The 19,303-nt window shown below is 36.5% G+C and overlaps 2 protein-coding genes across 2 annotated transcripts; both read right to left on the bottom strand.

Annotated features, from left to right (window-relative positions):
• Window positions 1-7,951: 7,951 nt before the first annotated feature.
• LOC138310865 (mucin-2-like) lies at window positions 7,952-15,964 on the bottom strand. The gene is made up of 4 exons (XM_069252197.1): window positions 15,726-15,964; window positions 14,761-15,110; window positions 12,349-13,308; window positions 7,952-12,229 (listed from the first exon to the last, which is right to left on the bottom strand). Exons 1-4 carry the CDS (start codon window positions 15,917-15,919, stop codon window positions 11,151-11,153), a joined length of 2,583 nt encoding a protein of 860 aa, XP_069108298.1. The 5' UTR covers window positions 15,920-15,964; the 3' UTR covers window positions 7,952-11,150.
• Window positions 15,965-16,744: 780 nt separating this feature from the next.
• On the bottom strand, window positions 16,745-18,925 carry LOC138310864 (exoskeleton protein RP43-like). The gene is made up of 3 exons (XM_069252196.1): window positions 18,841-18,925; window positions 17,121-17,322; window positions 16,745-16,898 (listed from the first exon to the last, which is right to left on the bottom strand). The coding sequence occupies exons 1-3, from the start codon at window positions 18,923-18,925 to the stop codon at window positions 16,745-16,747; spliced, it is 441 nt and encodes a 146-aa protein (XP_069108297.1).
• Window positions 18,926-19,303: the final 378 nt, after the last annotated feature.

Here is a 19,303-nt window from a genome sequence, read left to right as displayed (position 1 = left end):
TAAGAAAACCAGCAAATGATGACAGATCAGAAATTCTAATGTCATTTTGTCCGGATTGTATAGGTTTTTCGCATTTTTGGTGTGACTGGGTTTGGTAGTTCGACTCGACACCCAGCAGAGTTTCAGACATTTACACACAGCAAAGTGGGCTACGCGGAAGCTTATCCAAGAAAGAATATGGAAATTAGACAATGATATGATAATATTGCTTAGTAATTTCAAATTATGGAACTAAAATCACTATCCGCGGGGAATTTTCCCTATAATGGTACAAAACACGCAATCTTTGTATTAAAACGGAGTAAAACAAGCCACGTGCTTATACTTCATTCATGCCATTGGTCGAAAATATGGAACTGTGTTACGGGTAACTACTGATCACGCGATTGTGCATTTAATTTACTTCCAAATATAGTTATTTCTCTGGCCTGGTATTTAGTATATATATAATTTAGCCCTTTGACAGAGATCACATTTTCTTTGTGTTATATTCATCTGTTCTGAAACCTAAAGCAAGTATTAAATCCTACGAATTTAGCCGGGAGTAGCCGATCTTCGCTGATCCTAGATTAGACGGTTAGACCTATTGACTTTGTTAAGTCACATTATATCATTTATAGATAAATCGTGGAAATGACAGTTTTATAACTCATTTCAGTCCATTATTAATAGTAAAACAGTACGTATGCGCAATTCAAAACGATAAACATGCCATATATAATAACATTTTGGAGGCTATTTAAAATCAATTTTTCCGAAAAATGGCAAGCAAGTTATCACTATATTTGGAAGTTAACATACAATCACGTGATCACTAGTTACCCATAATACATTTCTATATTTCGGCCAATGGCATGAATGAGGTATAAGCACGTGACTTGTCTACTACATGTACGTTTCTGATACAAACAATTGATGCATATATATATATATATATATATATGAAATTAATAGGGTTCCCAACTTTGTAGCTGTGACGACAGATGAAGAGGCTATAGGTCTAATGGGCTACATCCGATCGCCTCCCTTCCTCCTACACTTGTCCGGTACAACATCCTCCACCTACGCATCTTCTACTTCGTCTGTACACTAAATCCCTGGCTAGAGCGATTACGTATGCTCTGATGGTATTAAAAAAGAGAAGGCTTCTTGCAAGCCACCACAGAATAGGTTGTAGGTTTTGTTATACAGATTAGGTAGGGTAATGTAGGAATATGCATTTCTGTAACAGTCTAAAAATACCAATGTTATCTATGTATTTATTATTTTTTTATCTTATTTAATTATACTTGAGTTTAAGGCACATTGATATTGTTTCTGGCCTTACAATTTGGAACTTTTATTTAATATGAAAATCTATAAATAGCTTAATAGCCCGAGATACTCTGGTCCTGACACCAGACTCAGACATTATGACAGATAGATGCCTGGTGTAGGGCCAGAGAGCAGTGCTATATCAAAAGGTGGAACTCGTCGAAACCGTTTGAGCAGATTCAATTATGTTTCCGTGATTCATTTTGATATTAGTTAAACAGGCAAATGCTTGTAACACACGGATCAAGCGTCTGATTCAAGCGTTCTTTCTACATGGCTATCCTGCACTCAACTGCAAGATGGCGTGATTTGCTTCTGAAATTAATTATAACTGCTACGCCTCAAGCGGAGTAGCAATAACCCAAACGCTACATCTCGGAGAAATTTTCGACAATCTTCAGAAATTATCGTGTTACATTTTCGAAAATTGCCGAAAATGTTGCGATTGGTCTGTAACAATATGTCACCCTCGATACTCTGGGGTTACTATCATTGTCATGTTATCTACCCCTTTACCATCTCATGGTAAAATTTGAATTCGTTCAGAAGAAAAATAAACTAAACAATCACAGGTCTGGAGAGACGGTTTTTGGAAGATTATAGAGAGAACGAGGCCCGACTTAAAAACCACGTAGTTATCTACAGTGTACTGTTATAAGATGTACATTTTGATATACATCGAGTGACCAAATTACCTGCATCTTCTGTTGCCTGCAGTATTACTGTCTAAGACACAACACATGGGTGGATATAATGACATTGATCGTAACCCCTTGAGTATCGAGGATTTCACCGTGACAGTTTTCGTTTATTCGGAACAATCGGTTCAAGCGTTTATTAATTAAAGTGTTCATATTTCCAGTACCTTCAGTTTTTGATACAAGCCTAAGGGCTTTGTCGTGGTTCGTCTAAGAATCAATTAAAATAATCTGGTCTGTCTTTAATTCATAAACGAACATTTATGTCCAACCAGTCAAACCGTATAATCGAAAACTCCCCATGTACACGGTAACTTATGTCATCGCTGTTGTTCCGTACCAGTGAAACACAAACTCATTAGTTACCAGGTAAAACCGAAAAATCTATTTGTATTATGGTCTTTGTCTTTTGAAGTCTTTTGTGCTGTAGCTATATCTAATCGTTACACAGTGTTTACAAATGACTATCGGCCTAGTCTATACCGGTTTTCTACTTCACGATCGTTATATACTATAGAGGTGCCATTTAACATGGAGCCTATCTAAAGCTTTATCGAAACCTTTAAAGGGACTCCGTCGATATTCACACGGCGAAACTGTGACACTGAATTGAATTACGTTGAAATGGCTATTGACATTTTGTAATGATATATTACTTCCCTAGAAACCATATGGTTATAAGATGTCCTTAATTCCACATCGAATGCACCTTTGGGTCATGGTGGACGATTCGTTATATCAACCGAAGCATCACGGAGATATTTCCGGCAAACTTCCGAGATGTTAAAATTTCTCCGAGATGTTGCAATTGGGTTAATGTGTCCCAACCAATTTGTATGCCATGGGTTCATTGCGTTCCTCCTCATTTTGGGACCGCAATGAATGTTGGGAGATATTGTGTTTTCAACATTCCACTTCTGGACATGCGCATTGAGTTAAGGTGGACAAGTGGTTAAGGTGTCTGATACAGTATACTTCCACACGTCCTCCACCTGTGCTACGGTAGATTGTATAAAAGTGTGGTTAGGATATTTTGTTTTATTTTTTCAATATTGATTATTTTGAAATTGATTTTTTGAAAACTGAAGAATCGGGAGAGAAAAACACCGACCTACTTACATATTTGATTTTATCACTCAGATATCGCCACGAAATTTCCAGGGTTACGATCACTTTAATATCAGCAGCTTAGAACTACGGGTAGGTTTACATCTAAAATTACACAACACATAGACAAGAACTTTTACAGTGAAAAAAATAATCTGTGATACAACTAAAGTTTGATATGACTGAAGGCAATGCCTTAAAGGGTGCAGCCAGATGTTTTAATATGAATCATGCATGGCATGGGAAGAGCGAAGCTCTACTTGTTTATTTTATTTTCTATTTCATGTAGAAGACATAATTTAGAAATAAAAGGACGCACTTTAAACTATAGGGTGCCGAGTATGCGGATCCTATGATTTCGCGCCATTTGTTGACGTTATGTGACGTCATGATTTCTTGTGCTCATCTTCGCCTTGGTGGATATTTTGTCGCATTACATAGCTTTTAATTTTCAAAGTGTTATTATTATTATTTAAAAAATAATAAAAAATGTTTAACTACTCCTGTTATGCATTTGCACTAGTTAAATATATATTTACTGGGGAGACAAGTACCGGAGCAACGTACAACCTCCCCATATGTATGACAAAATGGCGGCCGCAAACTGAAGTTATCAGTGTATAGGATTGAATTTTGAAGATTGTGTTTTTTCTTATATTTTCGTGTATCTGTTACATTACAAGTGCTTCGCCCTTAATATGAATTTAAGGCAAAGCCTCAGAAGAGCGCAGCTACATGTAAAAGATTATAACATCTTCTATATTTTTCTACGAGATTAACAATAAAATATTTCACTGACATGCAAATACTATCGATAGTTAGACAGAATTCAAAACAATCTAAATGGAATAGTTCAATATACTTCAAACTTGTTTTTATCAGATGCAGAGAAAACTTGGCAACATGCCATGCTATCAAAAATATGCGCGAATCTGTACCGTCATCTTTGGCGTCAGGTTTTGTGACGTCACTGCTGACGGTGCCATGCGCTTGAGAACATACACAGTATATATTGGACAACTACATTTATTGCGTTGTTCTTGTATATGTGTAAATTAAAACTACTTACAGTAATTTGAAAGCGTATACTGATAACACATTTATTCTAGTACAGAAATTTCAAATCTCGTCGTGCTGATAACGAGAATTAAAACATGGCTGCCTACATGGAGGCGCGAGACTTTTCCCGCGGGACACAATTCAAAGTCCAAGGGGTACTGGAGTGTATTGGAATCTATATATATGCTCACACACGTGTTATGGTTAGTAGAGCTTCGCTCTACGCGGCCTTCGGCCGCGCAGAGAGCTGCGATCTTATAAAGCTTCATACATGTTTGTCCATTAGAATAATTTTCATAGCTTAATTCATCAACTGGAATGGTTTTCAATATATCACTCAAGAACAAATAGCATGTCAAATTGTTTACCCAGTTAGGGCACATGTAACTTTTAATTAAAAAAACTTCAATATTACATCATTCATGTTTTGTCGGGTCGATATATATGACGTCCATGAAGCCACTACAGCTTTGTAAATCTTTTGTGTGCGTGTTATTGTGTTTGGAGTACAGTAAACGTTTGTGCACTTAATGTCTAGGTTTTGCAATAATTACTTAGCTATTATTTTAGCTGTCGAAGAAAATAATTGGACTAAGGTAACTGTGAAATTGCGTAACTGCAGAGACAAATGGCGAAGAAACAGAAAATCTATTCCAAAATAAATTAATTTTATCTTGACTAGTAAATGCTTGTCATCGATTGATTCGGTCGACTCTCGTACGAACGATTCGTACATTAACATTACATTTGTGTAAGCAAAGGATATACAAACATATATACGATATTGAAATGAATTTCATATTCATATTTATACATCCATATTTGATCCAAAATCTAAACAAAGATCTTTCGATTCTGTATTGACATACCAATGTAAATATTAAGATTTGATATTAATATTGTACAACCATACACTATGAAATAATGAGGATACGGTCCAAACTGGGGGCATTTCTATATTAGGTAGAATAAACGAAACAGTCTGGAAATAAAACATGAACAATGCAATCTACCAATTAAACATATCAGTCACAACCATTATTATAAAAAAAACGTTACAAAGAAAAATATGAGAATGATTTTGGATTTTTTTCAATTCGCAAACAAATGCTGTTTCATAAGAAATCAAATAAAATTTAATTCAAGTTAAACCTTGTGAAAACATCGATAGTCATTATATGATTAAATGTTGTTCGCCAAGGTGAAGTTATACAGTATTAAAAGGTAGGAAAAGTGGTTTTCGATAAGGAGATGTTATATGCCATTTACTTTTATAACAATAAAGACAGAAGCGGTGGTGATATAGACCAGAGACATTTAAAACATTAACACCGGTGTTTGCCAATGATATATCATATGACCGTGACATTTCAAATATTAAAGATAGAAACAGCAGTGTTCGGCAAGCAGATGTTTTACGCCAGTTACTTTTAAAACATTCATGACAAAAAGGGCGGTGTTCACCAAGGAGTTGCTAGTTGCTACAGACCAGTTTACTTTTTATAACACTAATGGCAGAAACTATTGTACTATAGGCCAGTGGCATTTTAAACATTAAAAACAGAAACAATGATGTTCGCCAAGGAATTGCTAGAGACCATTTACACAATTAATATGCTTCATTAACAGAAAAATATTCACAAAAAGATACATTTCATCATTAAAACATTAATTTTCCCGTTTAATCTATGTTAAACCAGATGGGCAATATCTGGCTATGAACTCCAATCTGGTCAAGCGTATGAATATCTAACGTTTCCGCCGCGTCACTGACAATGTATTCAATGTATACTTACGCTAAACATAACGGTCAAATGTGGTTTTAAATTGTGTAGTCTATGAAATCTAATGTATTATCGTGTTGACAAAATCACTTGTATTAAAAAAACGTCATCGCATAATTTTCATTTGTTCGTTTGTTTCAAACCGTTTTGTGTTGAACTATATTCAGAAGTTGATGCTATTGCTGTTCCGTCTATTGAACTTGGTGACGTCAAACACTAGCGCAAGCGGGAAATTTAAAGGATATACGTGTGTAGTTTTGAATTCGAATGATCGTAATGGAAATATAAGTAATAAACTGTTACCAGATTGGACATACAGTTGATATGAAGCCCATCCGTCCGAAAGATAAATATTCATGGCGCCCTAACGGGCGCCATTCTATTTATCTTCCTTCCGGATGGGCTTCATATCAACTGTATGTCCAATCTGGTAACAGTTTATTGCTTAAATACATTCCATCATTAAAACATCAATGTTCTTTTAAAGATTAAAAAAACAGACTAGGTGGTGTTCGCCAAGGAGATATAATATCCCGGTTACTTTTAAAACTTAAAAGCATTAAAAGAAAAAAACCGATGTTGTTCGCCAAGGAGATGCTATAGATCGTTACTTTAAAACCTTAAGGATAGAAGCGATGGTGTTTGCCTAGGAGATGATATAAGTCAATTACTTTTCACGCATTTAAAGACAAAAACATGTGACAGTACGCACAGGGACCTGGCACGAAAATTTTTAACAAACAGTATACATATATATATATTATAGATACTATAATATATATATGTATACTTTTGTTTAAAGATACTCCACCGCCAACAAAGCATAAATGATACTCATCATTTGAACAATAATTGGTGTTTAATCGTGTATAGATATGCCTAATTAACACAAAAATAACATAAAATAATTTATTTCGCCTTTGGTGCATGAACAATCATTACTTCATTCCATATAGGATATAGTGCAGCGGATTTTTTTCGGGATGCAATTAATTATTTTTCATATTTTTAACTTGAAGTAAAATTAGTAGCTCAAACTTTTCAATGGTGGTTATGGTGTAAAGTAAGTAACTTTTGTAACTGAAGAAAAATACTAATTCGTCTGGTCCTGTGTTTGATGGTGAAAATCTTTAAAATTTTCGTGTCAGATCCCTGTGACAGTACGCACTGAAGAAGCATGGAGTGCAAATAATTTTTAATTGTTCTGGGTAGCTGGGGGGAAAGTCTACATTGGGACAGAACTAGAACCAAACTGATGGAAATTAGGAAGATTTTGGATATCCGTTCAACAAAATTGTAATCATTTGAAAATTCACGTATCCTTACCACTTCATCATCGCCTAAATTACATAAAATTATTTCTGACTGTAGAAAATTAAGAATGTTATTTGCTACCAGCTCCATTATAATACGATTTAATTGAATTGGTTAAAATACTAGCACATTATTTATTTATTTAATACATTGTTTTTCTTCAATTATTCTCACATTATTTGCACACTCACCCAAGGTATCAAAATAGTCGGAACGTCGACTGGGGATACCCAAATGGCGAAAGCAGAAGAAGCATTCTATTAAATCTCCATTACGTTATATAGTTCTAGTATGCGCTCGGTGGCTCTTGTGGCTCTATACTTAGAGTACTGTAACTTTAGTTACTGATTCTTCTACTGGCGGCAAAATCTTTGCTCAATTGTTTTACCTCCTATGATAGTAATTGGAACTTTATTCCCTATCCTACAGGTGGAGCGTTACAATTGTACCTGCTGCCCCTATTGCATGATGATAAAAATCGACTAGATATACAATTTGATGTCTATTCCGTTCACGGCCATGGCTCAAATGTTTTAACCGTGTAACATTACAATAATTTACTACCTCATATGATACATAAGTGTAGCTCTATTCCATTCATTGTTCTGCAGGTAAGGTATTAAAATTGTACCTGCTGTAACTGCTCCGATTGATTGATCGTAGAAGGCGACTAAATTTAGACTATTGTCTTTTCTCTTCTTTCTAGCATACTTTCTACTCTCTTATGTTATCTTTTACACCACCCCACGTTTGGTCATGTTTGCACCTGCGCAAGTGGTTGTTTCTGCCAGCTTAGCGCTCAGCAAGAATGGAGTGGGACGACTGGTTTGCCCGTTGTCAGTATAATATGACCAGGTATTCTTGAGTTATTATTATATACAAAGACACATAACGCAAACATACTGCACTCCCCCAAAACACTCATACGCGACATACACGAGAGTCCGGCCTTAAACGACCATGGCTTTTATTGCCCTGCAGGTACATTTTGTACTTGCTGCCTTTATGGTTTGGTCGTAAAAGACGACTTAATTTAGGATATAATCTTTTCCCTTCGTCCTAACTTCCCTTCTTTTTTCTAACATCTACCTTGATACCGTATCACTTTTTACCTTCGGTTGAGCTCTTTGAGGTAGGCTCATGGTTCTGTCCCCTGGCTAAGATACACCACAGTTTAAAAGAGTGGTAGTTTCTGCTACTTCTAATAACGACCATGGAGAGGAACGACTGGTTTGCGCGTTGTCAGTATAATGTGACCGGATTGGACGTGTTATTGGCGGTGTCTTTGGCGGTTCAATGTATGTAGTTGAGAGATCGCAATATAAATTTGCGAAAGATTATCTCCGCAAACTGAAATCTTACGCATTTTTTTTCACAATTAAATTCCAATGTGTTTCCATTCAATTTGAAATTCGCTAAAAAATACCTCCTGTAATATTATTTTGCCTTGAAGGTCACTTTTAAAAGAGGGTCCACCGCCGCCAGCCGACAGAGCATAAACGATACCATCATTTCATTTGAACAATAATTGGTGTTTAATCGTGTATATATATGTCAAATTGGCACAAAAAATAATATAAAAATGATTAATTTTGCCTAAATTGGTACATGCGCTATCAGTATTTCATTCCATAGATAAGACAATGCAAAGGATTTTTTTCGGGATGCAATTAATTATTTTCTATATTTTCATCTTGAAATAAAATAAGTAGCTCAAACGTTTAAATGGTTGCAATGGTGTAAACTAAGTAACTTTTGCAACCGAAGAAAAATACTAAATCGTCTGTTCCTTTATTGATAAAGAGCCTGTATAAGGAAGTTCCTTATAAAGCCTGATTGAGTTGGTAATATCACTATCTATTGCCAAATCTCATTGGCTTGTAATTTATCTGTGTTGAAAAATAGAAGCCACTGTTTGTTTCAGTGCGAAATATATGTAGAATTTTATTGTCATCTGAAAATTTTGACCTCAATAGTTATTATACTATGGAGGTCATTTAAATATATATGTATATAATAAATAAATGTTGAATATCCTTGTGATGGACTTTAAATAGAAAAAAAAAAACTAAAACAAATCTGCAATCTCTAACGTTTTCCCAGCTGCCGCTGTTCTTCATGAGATGTTAAATGATTTAGATGTTTCATTAAACATCACCTGAAGATCAGCGGTAGCTGGGAAAACGTATATATAACTGTATACTAATGACTATACCAAACCGGAATGTTGTGCGTACCAAACACGTACACTTAAGCCATAAACTGCTGACTAAATATCATCGATTATGGGACAAAGGACGTATTTACGATCAATTTGAAGTTGTAGATAGTTTTTGTTCTATTATTCTTCTATTATTCTTCATTCAACATTTATCTTAATGGAATGCATCCGATATCTGAGATATTTTCATATTTTCACGCATTTTTCTCAATTTTGTACGGAAATACGATCCAGGTACATGTTTGAATACAATAAAGGAGACTTTATTCTCATTTTCATATACAATTGTGGGACACATAAAAATTCAAAGGTTCCAATGCGCTAATTTTTGATATGTTTCGATAAACAAATAAAAATAATGTCGAGTTATTGAAGCGATTTAGCACGTACACCTTTCATATTTTTGGGTACGATTTTTCCGGAAGTAGATACCAAACAACCGGGGCCGGATCCTGTCACCATACAGTGTATCCGGCCTAATTATTATTATGTTTGATTCACAACTGTGTGCACGTGAAATTGTTCGTCTTTCTTTAAAAACAAAACGCTGTTTAAAATTCTTCAGAAAAGAACCAATATTATTCCAAGCTTATGTAAACAAGCAAACGGTGTGTATTAAAATCGACACTTTATTATCAAAAACTGAAACTTTTAGTGTGTACAAAAAACTGTAATAATAAAATATTGTGCATTTATTTTTAAAGAAATTATCTGTTTTCATTACATAATATACTGTATTTTTGCTGTGATTTGCGGATGTTTTAATTTCGCTAAATTTGCGGATTCCTCCATTGCCTCCAAAATTCACAAAAAATAACCTAAATCATGGTTTAACAAATCAGACCTTGTCGCGTGAATGACGATTTGAAAGGCTATAGACATAATTCTTGAAAATAATCCCCCGCGAAAAAAATTTCAAAGAATAAATCGCGAAACAGCTTTGCAATTCTGTTTTTGCATATATTACAGAGTTATCTGCCCTTGCGGCGCGGGTAGGTATTGATTGTGCCGTCATGTGTTTGCGAGCGTAAAGTCATACTTTTCAAAGTAAACGACGTGATTTACGCTCATAAAATAATGACGTAACAATCGATACCTACCCGCAAGGCAGCTAACTCTGTAGTATGCAAAGACGGAATATTCCGTCTTTGCATATTGCAGAGTTATTTCCCTTGTGGGAAGGTATAGTGACGTCATGTGTTTATGAGCACAAATTACGTCGATTTCCACGAAAAATACGACGTTGCACCAATAAAGATTGACGTAAAATCAATGCCTTCCAGCAAGGGCAGATAACTCTGTAATGTGCAAATACAGAATATTCAAATCTTAACAAACCCTTTGGCAGTCACCTGTCTAAATCTTAGCTTTTTAAAAATCTCCAATATAATAACTTCTGCTTTTAACCTTATTCAAAGTTAAAACACTTTGTTAAAAGGTAGCAGGACGATTTTGAAACTAAAAAATGATTAACAAATTAATGTGATCATAAAATGAATATCCGTGAAAATTTTTAATTGATAAATGTACCTGTTGTAAATCGAAGTTTTGAATTAGGATCAATTTGACTGTCAATAAGCTTTTCTTTGGTGATTTAATATAGATATATAGATATTTAAAAAAAAAAGTTCTTTTGGAGTTTCCATTCAAAATTCAAGATTTGATCTGTGGTGTTGAAATCTTCAATATTCTGAAAAGATCTTCTCTCATCAGCACACCATACTTAATAATTAAGTAAAAGTCTGATACCACTATGCACAGAAATAGGGCTGTCACTGGTGATATGACGAACATCGAGATCTGCTTGCTGTTCAGAGCTTCCACTACGCCGGCTCCGTCCTTGTCGACCTTCACCGTGAGAGATTTTCGCGTATGTTGAATCCATTCTTGAATTTCCCAGCCATTGGACGTGTAGAAATCAATCCCATTACACACGCACGAGCACGCAGGCGGCAAGTGCAGATAACTCCCATTGGCTACCGATATCGTCGTTCTTGTTGTCATTGAAGTGTTTGTAGTTGTAGGTGTGCTGTTTTTAGTTGTAGATGCGGTGTTTGTATTTGTAGATGCAGTGTTGGTGGTTGTTGGAGCAGTGTTTGTAGTTGTTTGTGCGTTGTTTTTAGTTGTTGGATTAGCGTTTTTAGTTGTTGATGCGGTGTTTGTGGTTGTAGGTGCGGTGTTTGTAGTTGTGGGTGCGGTATTTACAGTTGTTAAAGCAGTGATTTTAGTTGTAGATGCGGTGTTTACAGTTGTTGGAGCGGTGTTGGTGGTTGTAGGAGCGGTGTTTCTAGTTGTAGAAGCAATGTTTTTAGATGTAGATGCGGTGTTTGTAGCTGCGGTTTTTACAGTTGTTGGAGCGGTGTTTTTAGTTGTTGATGCGGTGTTTGTGGTTATAGGTGCGGTATCAATAGTTTTAGATGCGGTGTCGGTGGTTGTTGGAGCGGTGTTTGTAGTTGTAGATGTGATATTTACAGTTGTTGGAGCCGTGTTGGTGGTTGTAGGAGCGGTGTTTGTAGTTGTAGATGCGGTATTTTTAGATGTAGATACGGTGTTTGTAGTTGTAGGTGCGGTGTTTGTAGTTGTAGGAGCGGTGTTTGTGGTTGTAGTTGCGGTTATAAGTGTTTTGAATTGTAGTTGCGGTTTTTGTGGTTGTAGGTGCGGTGTTTGTGGTTGTAGGTGCGGTGTTGTGCGGTTAAACGAGTTGTTGGAGCAGTGTTTTGAATTGTAGTTATCTACCGTTGTTGGAGCGGTGTTTGTGTTGTAGATGCGGTGTTTGTGGTTGTAGGTGCGGTGTTTGTGGTTGTAGGGCGGTGTTTGTAGTTGTAGGAGCGGTGTTTTTAGTTGTAGATGCGGTGTTTGTGGTTGTAGGTGCGGTGTTTGTAGTTGTAGGAGCGGTGTTTGTAGTTGTAGGTGCGGTGTTTGTAGTTTTTGGTGCGGTGTTTGTAGTTGTAAGTGCGGTGTTTGTAGTTGTAGGAGCGGTGTTTGTAGTTGTAGATGCGGTGTTTGTGGTTGTAGGTGCGGTGTTTGTAGTTGTAGGTGCGGTGTTTGTAGTTTGTAGTTGTAGGTGCGGTGTTTGTAGTTGTAGGTGCGGTGTTTGTAGTTGTAGGTGCGGTGTTTGTAGTTGTAGGTGCGGTGTTTGTAGTTGTAGGAGCGGTGTTTGTAGTTGTAGGTGCGGTGTTTGTAGTTGTAGGTGCGGTGTTTGTAGTTGTTGGAGCGGTGTTTGTAGTTGTAGATGCGGTGTTTGTTGTTGTAGGTGCGGTGTTTGTAGTTGTAGGTGCGGTGTTTGTAGTTGTTGGAGCGGTATTTGTAGTTGTAGGTGCGGTGTTTGTTGTTGTAGGTGCGGTGTTAGTAGTTGTTGGAGCGGTGTTTGTAGTTGTAGATGCGGTGTTTGTAGTTTTTGGTGCGGTGTTTGTAGTTGTTGGTGCGGTGTTTGTAGTTGTTGGAGCGGTGTTTGTAGTTGTAGATGCGGTGTTTGTTGTTTTTGGTGCGGTGTTTGTAGGTGCAGTGTTTGTAGTTGTAGGTGCGGTGTTTGTGGTGGTAGGAGCGGTGTTTGTTGTTTTAGGAGCGGTGTTTGTGGTGGTAGGAGCGGTGTTTGTGGTTGTAGATTCGGTGTTTACTGTTGAAGAAGTAATTGTAGTTATGGTTGTTGGAGTGGTAGTTGTGGTTGTCGGAGTGGTAGTTGTTGGAGTTGTAGGTGTTGGAGTGGTAGTTGTGATTGGTGGAGTGGTAGTTGTTTGAGTGGTGATTGATGGAGTTGTAGTTGTTGGAGTTGTAGTTGTAGTTGTTGGAGTGGTAGTTGTTCGGGTGGTAACTGTGGTTGTTGGAGTGGTAGTTGTTGGGGTGGTAGTTGTTGGAGTTGTAGTTGTTGGAGTTGTAGTTGTTGGAGTTGTAGTTGTTGGAGTTGTAGTTGTTGGGGTGGTAGTTGTTGGAGTTGTAGTTGTTGGAGTGGTAGTTGTTGGGGTGGTAGTTGTTGGAGTTGTAGTTGTTGGAGTTGTAGTTGTTGGGGTGGTAGTTGTTGGAGTTGTAGTTGTTGGAGTTGTAGTTGTTGGAGTTGTAGTTGTAGTTGTTGGGGTTGTTGTTGTTGGAGTTGTAGTTGTTGGAGTGGTAGTTGTTGTAATTGTAGTCGTGGTTGGACCGTTGTTTGATATTTCTGGATCTATAATGTTAAAACAAATAGACACTCATTTCAGCAAAGGTTCATCGACTACCTTTTATATATTATAATAAACACTGCTTTGGAAAAGTAACTATGTCCATGTAATTTTTCTAGAAGATAGGTTATAGAAGCCAAACCAGTCCGACCTGAGAATATAGTGCTGATTTAGAACGAATATTAATAGAAACTAGGTACTGGAAACATGATGGACCTTCATTACAATTTAGCATTTATAGTACTGGAACAGAGACTAAATGATACTAGTATTTCAAAACAAAATAAAACAAACGATATAATAAAAATAATTACATCCTCCTAAAGGATTTCTTTACCAACACCTAATAGTAAGTCATTGTAAAGAAATGTATTTATGTAGACCCATTGGATAGAAATACAAATAGATTTTAATGGAGTTTAAGATATCTGATGAAAAATCAAATAAAGAAAAGGGGAGACCAAAATGCTGGAGATTTAATTTAGGAAAACATTTGTGTATTAAGCTTTTAAGAGACGACGATCGATAATAATTTTGGAAAGATATTGAGAATGGCCGAGTCAAAGGTCTATACTACATACATTAGGTTTACCTTGCCTGAGAAAAAAAATCAATAACATTATTTGCTATTTAAGCTTATTTCAAAAAAGAGTGAACGTCTTATGACATCACCCTGTGGAACCCAATATTTTGACAATTATATGACGTCGCAATAGCTAAATCGACTTGGTGTTTCTTATGAAATCAAAACAATGAGTTTATATGTTAGATACCGACCTACAAGTGACCCCAGCACGCAACATTTCCTCTATCGATTAACGATACGTAAACTAACTTTCTTTCGCGATTATTATATTTTGCGATTTCCGTTTCGCGGAGATTAAGCTTCGCAGATTTAAAATTGAATTGAGGTATCTGATTTTTGTTGTTGTGCAAGTATGGTCTATGATAGACTTCTGCAAATTGATCTTGGTCGCGAAATTTGCGAAAATAAATCGCCCGCAAAAGAAAGTGTGTATACAATACGTTCGCAGATGTAATAGTATCGTTACGCAACATTTTGTTTATTTCTTGTGACACGCTCCAATGAAAAGTACAATGCTTATAAGTACCTTCACAAATAGTTTTCAAGAGTTCATATCCAAATCCACCCAGGTCATCAAATGAATTAACCGCGGTTGCGTACTTCGAAGCCGGAACTGACGCAATAGCCTCGATTTCAGTTGTGTCAGAAAGAGCTACGCCCACCGTGTATATAGTGATGTTGTTATTACGTAGTGTTTCGGCCATGTAAACTGTGAACTTGTTGTTGATATTCGACTGTCCGTCCGTAATCAAAAGAACCACATTGGGTACGTCTGCCCGGTCACCATTTTCCGCCACGAAGATCGAGTCAAGAAGGGCGGCCATACCACCTGCTGTGTTGGTGGCTCTCGAGGCGTAAGTGATATGTCTGACATTCCTGTAAATAGAAATATCGGCATAATTTCAAAAATAGAATTATGAATACGTACGTATGTATTCATAATTGCTATTTAGCGCACATTTACATCTACCGGTATATCGTTTCTTTTTCATTTCACTATTTTTTCAACTTTAATAACTCGAACTGCTACCTCGATTTCGTTGACTTTAATCACGAAGTCAACGAAATCAGGGTAGCAGTTCGAGTTATTAAAGTATTCGAGTTAGCTTGAATACTGTAAATCTTCTATTTTCCATAATATACATTAAGATTATGAATTTTGTAACTTTTCTCACACTCCTCAAGAAAACTGGAGAATTTTTTATATTCGGAATCCGCTTGGTTTATCTTTTTCAAACTGGAAACTTAAAATTTCATTTGTACCGCAGTCTCCCAAAACCCACATCTCGCACTTCACACACGCTACACACTGTATACATTGGGAGGCCGTCCCTACATGACCCTAGCTGTTAATAGAACGTTAAAATAATCAAACAAACAAACAAACATATCTGGACTCTATAGTCCAATGCGTGAAATTTGACAGGTAGATCGACTTATAAGAGTTAGGGTTAATGGAGTTCAACTGTAACTCTGGAACAATATATTAACCTGTATAATTGTTGTTTCGTGTACGGACTATCGAGTCTACTGTATGTCGCTATCCCAGTGGCATACGTCTCTATGGCGATCCTCGATAATCCGGAATCTATGTCAGCGCTCTGTATGACGTCATTCACGAATTGTAATTGTTTCTCGAAGTTTCCGAGGGTAACACTAGCTGAAGCGTCAATCACAATGGCCATGTCGATCCATGCATTACAGGTGTCTACGAAAGGAAGTAAAAAACACCAAATGAATCAGATCAGATTCACCCCTGAAATTTCATAATGGTCTGGTCCAATCTTTGAGTTAGAAGAACCTAATGTGTTCGCAGGGGGTCAATAAGTTAAAGCTTATTGAGATGCATTACTGGTGTCTACCAAAAGGGACAAAACAGCAGTTAAAGATGCTCCACCGCTGACAAATTTTTTTTTTCACTATCAAAAACAAAAGCAGACGATTTAGTATTTTTCTTCAGTTACAAAAGCTACTAACTTTACACCATTACCACCATTAAAATGTTTGAGCTTCTTATTTTATTTTAAGTTAAAAATATAAAAAATAATTACATGTAATTGCATCCCGAAAAAGAAGCGTGGCACTATATCCTTTATGGGGGGAATGAAGTACTGATTGCCCATGCACCAAAGGCAAAATAAATTATTTTATATTAAATTTGTGTGTGTTAATTATATATATATATATATATACATGATTAAACACCAATTATTGTTCAAATGACGAATATCACTTATGCTCTGTCGGCGGTGGAGTATTTCTAATGAATCAGACCAGATTCATCCCTGAAATTTCATATTGGACTGGTCTAGTCTTTTATTTAGAAGAGTCTAATGTGTTGTCAGGGGTGAATAAGTTATACTAGCGTTGATTATGTGTTTTCATAGTCAATGTGATGTATATATATATAATATATTATGTGTTTACCTCAATTCTGTTCTAAATAGCCAAAGTATTAAAGAAGTTAGTTGAATGATTCCTTAGCATTATAACTAACATTGATTTACTTTCTACAGAATATCTAAAGTGATATTACCATTGACCGTGGTTGTTGAATAATCGGCGGTAAATTGAACAGATTGATCATTCACATCCGGGAGAAAAGTCACAAGCATCTGATTACTTGTCGAAACCCGATTGGCTGGTATCGAACTTCCGTCAAATCTGTAAATGGATAAACAGACGCTTGGAAGAAAGAATAGTTGATGTTCAGATAAAAGAACAGGAGTTGTTTGAGAACAGTACAACTTGCCCCTGACTGTATTTAATTGCCTAAGAACCCAATCATCTTTTGTCCATTTGGTTTTGCAGTAATTTATTTCTGAAGAAGTAAAACCGCAACCTTTTACGATATGAAAGTGAGGCTATGAAATGATGACGACATACCTTCCGATAATTCTGTCCAATGAGGAAGAACCATCATACACGACAACTTTACAGTTTCCCACGGAGAATGACGTAAAGCTCAAGAGCACAATATGATCAGCAGCGACCTCTATCAGCCAGGAGCAGTGAACAGTCTCCGCGGAGGAATACAATGGACTACTGATGCTACCGGAAGGAGCCGTAAGGTACTCTTGTGGGCATGCTGAAAGTGATCAAATAACATAGCAATATTACATACAGTCAAACGAAGTACCGAAGTTCAAGGGACCAACAGAAAAACTTAGAAACATCGATATTTCAAATTATTCATTGTTGGAATAAGACTGTGAACGTTGTGTACATGTCGTCAATGCTATATAGGTAAGAAATTCGGGACCAAGCAAAAAGTTAGATACAGTGAGAAATTCGATTCATCAGAGTTCGAATAATCGAGGTTTGACTGCATGCACTTCCTCTGTGGATAAACTAATACCAGATATGTTAATGGAATTAGAATTAAATTGCAAGATTAAAAACCGGGTAATGAAAACAAGAAGTGAGGAATCTTTCAAAGGTGAGACATATTGTGCCGAGATGAGTAATATTTACATCTTGATGCCTGAGAAATCGTGCTGCATGATCATGAGAAACTGAGTAAGTGTTTAAGGGATGTGTCAGCGCCAGGTGTAGAAAGTAAGAGTTTGTGATAAATCTATCGATATAGAGGATTTGAATCACTTGAATATCATTACCTCTATTTGTAATGATTAGTATGTAGAGTATGAGTTTTACCGATTTCATCTAAGCCCCGAAAACGTATGAAACAGACACTAGAATACTTTAAATATATATAATCTATATATAAATATACATAATCTGTAACTAATCCTCAGATCTATTTGCAGCAAGTGCCTTCTTACAAAAAAATCCAATCTCGATATTCCAGGAGTAAATATAACTATTGTGATATGCAGTCGTGGACGATGTTATAAGAAATCGGAAGGCTGTGTGTGCGACAACAGACGAGAAAGGTGTTTTGGTCATTTAATGTAAATCAAAAGCATCGAATGACGGTACAATGTACGGCTTTGAATTAAGGAGGTCTGTGATTGACCAGCTCCCCTTTTGCTGAAATGCCTTCAGTTTCATTAGCACATACATGTAGTCAAGGGATGGATATAACGACTTTTTATAGTAACCTCTGGAGTATCGAGGATGGGAGATTCTTACAATCCTAAGGAAATACTCACGATGTTGAGTAGTGATTTGTGCGGTACGTACGATGTCATGCAAAAAATTGTTGGGAACTTACGATGTTGGGCAGTATTTTGTACGGTACCTACAATGTATGACGTTAGGCAGTTTTTTGTGCGGTATTTACGATGTTGGGCAATATTTTGTGTGATACCTACGTGTATGATGTTGGGCAGAATTCTGACTGGTACTTATGATGATGGGCAATATTTTGTGCGGTACTTATCATGTTGGGCAGTATTTAGTGCTGTACTTTAGATGTTTGACAGTTTTTTGTGCGGTAGTATTTTGTGCGGTACTTAAGTTGTTTGGCAGTATGTGTACGCTACTTCCTATTGTTGCAGTGTTTTATGCGGTACTTACAACGTTGAGTAATCATTTGTGTGGAACTTACGATGCTGTGCAGTATTTTGAGCGGTACTTACGATGTTGTGCAGTATTTTTAACGGTACTAACGATATTGTGCAATATTTTGTGCGGTACTTACGATGTTGGGCAGTATTTTGTGCGGTGTATGTTGCACTAAATCCGGAATACGTCCAGGACACATCAGAGTAAAACACAACAGTCATGGTGTTACCGATAGAGTACACATTGGAAGGAACACTAGAACCACCAAAACTGAAACAAACAGAAGTGTCTAATAAGTGTCTAATAAGCTCATTTCTGAAATAAGCGGGGTTTTTATAAGCAGATTGTCCTATATAGATTATTTTCTGTTTCATTTATCACCAGATGTCATTTAAATACCAGTACGTTGACGCTATAAATCGTTAACATATATCCAACTTACCTGCCAATCAGTTGGTCGCCTGTCAAAGATCCATCATAAATAGTAACTTTATCACAACATGTTTCAGTCTTAAAAATGTCGAATTCTAGCCTAACAACTTGCCCCGCCGGCACCTCGATCTCCCAGGTACATATTGTGTTGGTTGGGTAATTTGAAG

The sequence above is a fragment of the Argopecten irradians genome, chromosome 16 (genome assembly GCF_041381155.1).
Source record: "Argopecten irradians isolate NY chromosome 16, Ai_NY, whole genome shotgun sequence".
NCBI lineage: Eukaryota > Metazoa > Mollusca > Bivalvia > Pectinida > Pectinidae > Argopecten > Argopecten irradians.
Note: the sequence above shows the minus strand (reverse complement) of the source record. Positions and strands in the feature narration are given on the sequence as shown.